General features: G+C 35.0%; 1 protein-coding gene across 1 annotated transcript; it reads right to left on the bottom strand.

Annotated features, from left to right (window-relative positions):
• Positions 1-6,970: 6,970 nt before the first annotated feature.
• LOC107815982 (small ribosomal subunit protein uS13z/uS13y/uS13x-like) lies at positions 6,971-8,990 on the bottom strand. The gene is made up of 4 exons (XM_016641628.2): positions 8,873-8,990; positions 8,607-8,767; positions 7,505-7,693; positions 6,971-7,305 (listed from the first exon to the last, which is right to left on the bottom strand). The coding sequence occupies exons 1-4, from the start codon at positions 8,873-8,875 to the stop codon at positions 7,200-7,202; spliced, it is 459 nt and encodes a 152-aa protein (XP_016497114.1). The 5' UTR covers positions 8,876-8,990; the 3' UTR covers positions 6,971-7,199.
• Between the last annotated feature and the right edge of the window lie 292 nt (positions 8,991-9,282).

Below are 9,282 nucleotides of genomic sequence, written 5' to 3' on the forward strand. Positions count from 1 at the left end.
TAACTGCATTTATGTGCTCAGTCATGATCCTTTGTTTGCATATCATATCTCAGTCTCCGTTATCATTCACTGTTACATCACGTATTTTTATTGTTTGGGCTGAGTAGTACGAGGTTTTAAGCCTTAAGACTTGAAACATTGATGACTGAGGTGGGTTTGAGAGAGGTGTTGTGAGTGTTATTGTGGATCGGGCTACACGCTGCAGCAGGCCATATTGGCTTTATTACTATTATTATTATTATTATTATTATTATTATTATTATTATTATTATTATTATTATTATTATTATTATTATTATTATTATTATTATTATTATTATTATTATTATTATTATTATTATTATTATTATTATTATGTGGATCGGGCAGCATATCGCAGCAGGACTTATTGGCTTATTTATTATTATGGATCGGGTTGCACACCGCATCAGGCCTTATAAGCTTTATATTATAGCTTGGGCACGATCCGCCCCTCCAGAGTCAAACATGCCAACAGTGAGCGCAGGCACAGTGATATATATATATACGCGTGATTTGGTGAGGGGCATTGATGCCAGACATGTGTGTGTGTGTGTGTGTGTGTGTGTGTGTGTGTGTGTGTGTGTGTGTGTGTGTGTGTGTGTGTGTGTGTGTGTGTGTGTGTGTGTGTGTGTGTGTGTGTGATGAGTGAGTAATTGAGACAGACAGATTTAGTACTCTGAGAGTGTGAGTACCTGGGGAATATCACTGTGATTCATTATATTTAACATGCATATCTGACATGTAAGCTCAGAGATGCAACATTCCTCATACTAGATGTACTTGACATATTCTTATCAGTGTTGGGCTTTAATTGTTGAACTTGAAAGCATGTCTAAATTTCTGTACCAGAACGAGTTGATTATGGAAATTTCTCTGAGTTATTTGTTGTCATTGTCATTATCTTACCTGTGTTGACTTTATATTGGTTCGGACTGTATCCTTTTGAGCTCGTCACTACTTTCAGCCCAAGGTTAGCTCTATTACTTATTGAGTATATTGGATCGGTTGTACTCATACTACACTCTGCACTTCGTGTGAAGATCCAGGTACATTTGGACGCCCTGATTGCTAGGGTGGTGCTAGTACCTGCTCGGAGACTTTGAAGTAGCTGCTATGACGCCCGCAGACCTTGTTTCTTCTTCCTTTTATTTTCTTCAGTACTGTTCTACTATTCAAATAGTTATACTAGAGTTTGTTTATGTTGAGATATTGTAGTGCTCATGTGTTCGATGACACCAGGTTTTAGGATGGTTGTAGTAGAGTTACAGTTGTTTTTATCGGATTGTATGAGATTTTCCACTGTTGATTTTATTAAATCACGTTTTAATTCAGATGCGTATGTTTTATGTGATTGTCGGCTTGCCTAGTAATGTGTTAGGCGCCATCACGACAGGTTGGAATTTTTGTCGCGACACAAAAAGAAACATATCTAAAATTTCACAGCGAATTAGGAAGAAACGAAAGAAGATATTTGTTTTGTGCTTGAGAGGAGAAGGACTTCCGTTGTTACCAAAGGGGAAGAAGGTGAGGGAGAAAGAAGGTGTTCGTTTTGGGAGAAAGATCTAATGAAAATGGTCCAAAATTGGTGCTATCGTTATTTCTTTCTACTTACTTTTTCTAATTATTTCTTCTTCCTTAGTTTCCTTCTTTTTATCATAAAAATAGCAGAAATTTATAGGAAAAGAAGAATTTAACTTTTATTAAAGGAAATATATATATATATATCATGGTCTTCGAAGAGGTGATTTGAAATTCTCTTGGATGGCCAAGAAAACTGTTTATCTTCTTAATTTCTCAAATTTTTGCTTTTTTCCTTGTTATAATGGGTCAATTTGTCTCTGAGTTCTTTCCATTTTGCACCCCTAATGTGTGTCCTCTTTTTTAATTTGCACCATATCCTATCTTTTTAATGATTTGTGCCCTATCTTTTTAGTTCTTTTTCCCCCCTTTACTCAATGTCTTTAAAAGAGTAGCTATTAATTATTCTTTATTTGTGTATAATAATGGAGAATTGAAAAGTTTGCATCGCCTTTCAACTGTTTTCCGTCTTCTCTTCTTCATTACCGTATTCTTGGTTTGAGCATATTGTTGTTCATTTGATTTATTAGTTTATATGCAAGGACCAGCCGGAAGGAAGCGGAACATAAACTGTCCAGTATGTAGTGCTGTGTCATTTATTCTAAAAGCACCAAATCAAAGCTACTTTAATACATGAATTGATGCATTTTTTTGGATTTGATCCTCATGTCTTTGTTCATTTCAGATAGAGATGAAACGCATAGTGTGCGCGTCCATAAATTTTGTAATAGAAAATGACATTTGTTTTTATTATGATTTATCCATATCGTAAACAATATTTAGTAGCACATCTTATTTCGGAATTAGGCCAAATATGTTTTGACATAGATGAAAGATTTGTATCCTCCAGTTTATATGTAAAAAGATTTGGAGAGCCCTTGCAAATTTTGCTAAAAAGAAATAACTTGATGCAATTTGATTCTCGGTCTTTTGCTGATCTTGAAGTCGCAATTTTCTTTCTCCGTCTTCTTTCAATTATATTTTTTTTTTTCCTTTTTATAAATCATATGGAAAATTTTGACGATGAAAATCTCAAAATATAACAAGAAAGAGAATTTATCTTAAAGGGGACAGGAGGCCGGTCCGGTCCGGGTTGAAGAAAAATATGACCGGCCGGTCACCAATCCTGCCGGTACCGGTTTTTCCCAACCAGTTTTACTGGGTCCGGGCCCATCTGATGATTTAATGAACCGGAATGGTTACGGGCCGAGCCAAATTTTTTTGTAAAGGTTTTAAAATCCTTATACTTCATTAAGAATTTAAGATAATAGAATACAATGAAGATGGAAAAAAACTTATAATTTGTAAGTTTTTTTTTTATTTCAAACTTGCAAATTAAAGTTTACATTTAACAACTAAATTAACAAAAAAAGAGTAAATTCAAAGTTTAATTATTAAATATAAATCCAGAACTTCAAAGGTTTTGCATTGCCTTAGTAAGTTATTCATAATCAATATGAACTTCTTGGCCATCTTCTAGAGTGTTAAAGCCAGATGGGTGACTATGTGTTACTATATCTCCAAGTTCCTCGTCTTCTGGTTTATCAACATCTTCACGTCCCTGATTTCTTCGTTCCGATCTAATCCAATCTCTAAAACATACTAAAACTTCCAAAGCATTGCTTCCCAATGAGTGACGGGTGTCTCCTAGTTGTTGTCTTGTTTGACTAAATGCGCTCTCTGATGCAACAGTTGAAATTGACACATTCAGCACGTCCCGAGCCATAGCGAAAAGAACAGGAAATTGCTTTTCATTCTCATGCCACCATTCCAACGGTGAAAATTCCTTTGTGCGAGGCTCTGATTGCTTTTGCAAGTAGAATTGAAGTTCATCAATGTTCCTGCTACTGGTTTGAGTGGAAGAAAATGTAGCCCAAATATTATAACCATCAAGGCCTTCATCTTCATCCATAGTAGCAGATGCAGTAGAAGTAGTACAATGCATAGTGGGATTAACATTGCCTACATTAATAGCAGCATCATCAATTATATTTGCACAATAATTAAATAATTATTATAAATAATCATTTAGCTTGTTCATACAACAATATATATTTAGAATTTCAGTTGGTCCAATCTCCATATAAGTATATAAAGCATTGATTAATTGGTGACAATTAGACATCTTTATAGAAGGATTTAAAACAGCACCAATTAAGTAAGTCAGGGGAATTGGAAAGAAATATTTTTTGAATTTTGCTTGCATTTTTTCAACATCATCCTTATATTTTTCTTTCTTCTTAAATTCAGAGAGTAGAAAAGAAATTTCAGCTATATGTACTAAAGCAATCATTTTTGCTAACTCCTCACGATCCTTCATTTTATCATATTTCATAAATCCTCCAGTACTAGGGTTTAGAGTTCCTTGCTTTTCATCTAAATCAGAACCCCATTCTATAGGATGAGTAATTTTCATATGTCTACTAAGTGTTCCAGTCCCCCATAAACTTTCTCTGGTCTTATTTTTAAAATCATCTTTACAAATTTTGCATATAACTCTATTAGAATTCTCTATTTCGTCAAAATATTTCCAAACCTTACTTCTTTTTCTCCGATTAGTAGTCGGGGCCACAGGTGGTCTACTACTAGCGCCACAACCACCACCACTGCTACCAACTCCAACACTACTAGGTGTAAGTGGTGTCTCATCTTCAATTTCTAATTCATTATCTTCTATACCGAAATCTTCCTGTAATTGTTCATAATCTATATTATTATCAGGTGATATTTCAGAAATATGTGTAGAGTCATTTAAATTACTACTAGATATTGAAGTAGTACCTCTTTTTTAATTTTCCCGATTATCCCGATTAACAACCTTATTACAAACTCTTTTTGCAGCATTAAACATATTGTGAAAATTTAACTACTAACAAAAATTAAATATGCAAATAATATAGTAAATAAGAGAAAGAATTGGAGGGAGTGCACCAAATTCCGCAATAAATTGAACACTTGATGATTTTCGCAACTCCAATGTTACCACGAAGAAACGTCAATTGTTCAAAGTTCAAACTTCAAACTTCAAATAATACGATAAATTAAACTCCAAAAAAAATGAGAGCCAAATAGTTTGTTGCAATTTAGGTGAAGAATGAGAAAATGACAATTGAGAATTTGAGTTTGAGAAATGAGAGATGAATGAAGAAATGAAGAAGAGGGGGGTGTATTTATAGTTTTTCAAAGGGCTAAATTAGTGATTACAAAAAGTGTTATTTTTTAAAAATATTACTCAAAAAAGGGCTATTCTTGCAAAATATCCGTTGGGCAACAATCAAATTGGAAGCTGATCGTTGCCAACGGTCAAATGAATTTTTTTTTTTAAAAAAACAAATAGTCGTTGAACCGGTCCGGGCCGGTCCGGTTAACTGGTTCAACGGTGATTTTTCTTCACCGGATTTGACCGATCCGGTTAACCGGTAAGGAAAATATAAATGTACCAACCCCTTACCCCCCAAACCCAGCCCTACCCAGCCCCCTACCACCGGTCCGGTCCGGGCCGATCCGGTTTAATTCCGGTCTGGGCCGGTCCGGAACCGGATCAACCCGACCGTTAAACAGGTATAATTTATCTTAATACCTTCCAGTTTCACTCTATGGAGAAGTTCTTATTTAGGTTAATTAGGTATTTCCAGATGGATTTTATATATATATGAAAGAGTATATAAAAATAAAATATTTGGCAATAAATAGCACGGATAATCAAACATTTTGATTTCAGAATTAAGCTGTATTAAACAATCAAAACGTTGGAAAATAACTAAAACATTAGTGAAAGAATTAGGAGCTTTGGGTTGCTGCAATTAGAAATTTAGACCAAGAGAAAAAATTGAATAGAGATATACAAAAAGATGAAAGAAATTAATAAAATAAAAAAGGCATTGGAGAAGCATATGTGCATTTGATTGATTTTTCTTCTTTTTCTTCATTCGTTTTCCTTTTCTATTTCTCTTTTTGTTTCCTTTACTTCTTAGCTTTTGTTTAATTTTCATTTGATATATCAACCTTATGACACCAAACGGGAAAAACATAGGGATCAAAAATTCATACTAGGAAACAAATAGCGAGAAAAAGGTCTTAGATCAAGGAAGACGAAAGATTCTGATTTGTATATCCTCCAGATTTTTACACTAGCAATTTTCCTTCTTCGGTATTGTTTTCTATTTTTCTTATTCAAGTTCATATATATTGGTTTAAATGGATAATTTCATATTTAGTGTGGAATATTTCTCATATTCTTTTTGTTAAAGAATTTTATATAGGGTACTACTGAGACAACTATCAAAGTTTATTTTTTGTATTAGCGCAGACATATATAGTACTAATTTTCAACTACTACTTTACAAGCGGTAAACTTACCACGCTGGGTTAGGTCAGCTTTACCGCGCTGGGGAGGTCGGACCAAGCCAATCCGTTCTAATAGCTACTTTTTGCTGCTTTTTCAATTTCTTTTTTCATATCTTTAGCTGTTCAAAAGGAATTTCATATCCCATCCGTCAATATTTATCCAGCCAAATTTCTGATAAGCCTTTCCGTTGCTCCGTTACAGTGGCATAGAACCAATGTGCGTCATTGCCTGCTAGGCTTTTGTACAAAATCCAGAATTCACTGCTACATTTTTTATTTTTGTTACAGACCGTTACAACCAGATGGGTCACAGAAAGGGTGAATAAATAACATCAACGGCCCGTTTAAAAAAAATATCAACGGACATTGAGCGCTGACCTAACAGGCCATTGCAATGACAAAAACCTAATTACAGTGCTATTTGTCCACATCATAACCCATAAACGCATAATATCTGTTCTAAGGCTGTTGATCATTGTCAAGCTACTAATCGACACCAAAATTGTCCACAAATTTTAGCTTACTTAGCAGCCAAAAAAGAAACATCCCTCGTAAATCGTACAGCAGCAACGAAAGCCAAAATAAAGATTAGCATTCTCTTCTGCCAAGGGAAGACCAGCACAAGTTCTCCTACCTGATAGAAATGGAAGGTACTTGTATATTTATCAAGAAGCTCTCAGGCTTGAGTTTGTAGGGCCTTTCAACACTTAAGGATACCTATGAATTGCCCATACATTCAATAATGCTACTGTACTTGGGTATAGTATATCCTACGAGTATCAACTATTAGCCCTGGTAGTGCATGGTTTAAACGAAACATCCCCGGGGTAGATCAAAGCATCCAAAGAGCTCTCTACTGAAATAGATTTAAGTCGCACGGGGGGTAATCATTCAGTGCCATAAGCTCTAATACTAGTCTTCCTAATAGCTAGTTTACCCGAGTGCTGGGACTAACCTAGAAACAACATTGTGATGCTCAAATTCAGACCCCCAACCCGTCATTCAAACAGCCGAAAGAACAGAGTTCGTTTAAGGAACTACTCATTCAATTTAATTCAAGAGCAATCTGCAAAACCTAGATCATAAAGCAGAGAAATCCGTGTCACTATCGAACAAAATTATACTGTAATCCACCAACGGAAAAGAAAATTTAAGCATACCAACACAAAATCCCGTAAAACATCTTAAATATATATCGCTCGGAGCACATAAAGAGAAAGCACATAACAAACTGAAACGGACAAGTAGATGATTTATCTCTTTTTCGAGACACCAACAGTCTTCCCCCTGCGCCCTGTGGTCTTTGTGTGCTGACCACGCACTCGGAGACCCCAGTAGTGACGTAAACCACGATGATTCCTGTAACCATCAGATGATATAGATTTAATAAAGATAAAAAAATAAAAAGCAAACACAGCGAAGCAAGGTTTAGAAAACTACTTCTCAACGACCATATGTTTCCCTTATTTGAGAAATACAAGTGAGAATTCACCATATTTTGATTACTAAAGACAAAAGAGGAATACTTAAACAGCAAAAGCATTGAATGGTAAACTACCTGATCTTCTTCAGGCGTTCGAGGTCATCCCTAAGCTTCATGTCAAGAGCATTAGAGGTAACTTGTGAAAATTTCCCATCCTTGTAATCCTTCTGCCTATTCAAAAACCAATCAGGTATTTTGAATTGACGGGGATTTGCAACAACCACCATCACACTGTCAAGCTCTGCAGCAGTAAGTTCACCCGCCCTACAGAACAGAGCATAAAAGCAAACTCAGGTAATTTTTCAAGAAATAAATATAAAGCAGTAAAAAAATCTATAGGATTGTTAACTCCTGTTTTACCCTCATATCATGCCCAGCAAACTACAGATGAAATCAACCTTCACAGAAATCTCAAAGAACAATGCACAGAAAATTCTAAAGCTAAAGCCACAGAGCTGAAAGAGAATCTTTAATCCTCTGCCAAAATTTCATTGGATAGGTAAGAACAAATAGGACTCTTTGCTAGCAAGAAAAGGGGGGATGGAAATTTTTCCCGCTTGAAACTGTTAAAAATGTCTTAAAGAAGTTGCACATGCCATGTACTAGAGAGATAAAAAACAATTAAAGATATGGCTAGTTCAAATTCCCTGCTAAAAAATGGAGTAGGCCATTCGCTTGGCAGCCAAAAGAAAAAAGCCATTCTGTTCTACAACAATTAGATAATCACTCTAGGTCCCAAAGAAAAATCAAAGAGCCATCAGGCTCTAGACAAAATATATTCTATCATCTTTATTCATGACTTTAACTAAATTTAAATTGCTGGTTAATGTTTAACTCAAGGCAGTGGAAGGGACATCTTAGCATCTAATTCAATCTTTTTACTGAATCTGTTGCTTAATAGAGAATATAATCCCAAAAGGAACTCACTAATGCAAGACAAAAACAATTACAAAATAAAACGCCAATTAATCTTTGAAAGGTTAAAAAGCAGAATACATCTAAAAACCAGCAAACAAAACTAATATTTCTTTGTCAAATCAATAGTATAAAAAGATGGAATCTTTAACAAGGCAACAAGCTAAAAGGGGAAAATAGAAACACCAATGCAAATGGACATTTAATACACTTGAGGAATCTTCAGTGAGAGCTAAAGAACTGCCAGTTTAAAGGGGCTAACCTCTTGTTCATGTCGATATCAGCTTTCTTGCAGGCAATGTTGGCAAAACGACGACCGATACCTTTGATTGAGGTCAAAGCAAACATGATCTTTTGTTTCCCATCGACGTTGGTGTTTTGCACACGAAGAATGTGCTGAAATTCTTCATTTGCAACGAGCGACTGAGATAGCCAAAAATCAGAAAATAAGTTCCAAAACATTGATCAGTACAATAATCTTAGCAGTATATTAGCGAAGAGAATATAGAGTAAGGGATTAGGGCAAACCATTGCTAGGTTTCAAATCTTGCTCTGTGCGGCGGCGGCTTCTTCTGTATTCAAGAGACGTGAGCTCCAAAACCCTACTGGCGGAGATTAGTGCCTACGCTTTTTATATAGAATAAAAAGGGGTAGTATCGTAATTAAGTTTACGGCGCATAAGCCACCAACATATTTGTTCGTCTCTTTTTCTTTTTTTCGCACACGTCATGTTTTCACAGCACAGTAATTATACAGTTTTATATATTTTTTACTTTAAAAAATAAGCATTTTGATTATAAAAATTTTAAATAAGTATACTGTTATAAAATAAAGACTATAAAAGAAATAAACTGAAGACAAGTATAGAGGGAGATTGATATTTTATTCAACTTTCAAAGTTATGTTCATAATGAACTGAAAACTCCTCTATTTATAAA

The sequence above is a fragment of the Nicotiana tabacum genome, chromosome 13 (assembly GCF_000715075.1).
Source record: "Nicotiana tabacum cultivar K326 chromosome 13, ASM71507v2, whole genome shotgun sequence".
Lineage (NCBI taxonomy): Eukaryota > Viridiplantae > Streptophyta > Magnoliopsida > Solanales > Solanaceae > Nicotiana > Nicotiana tabacum.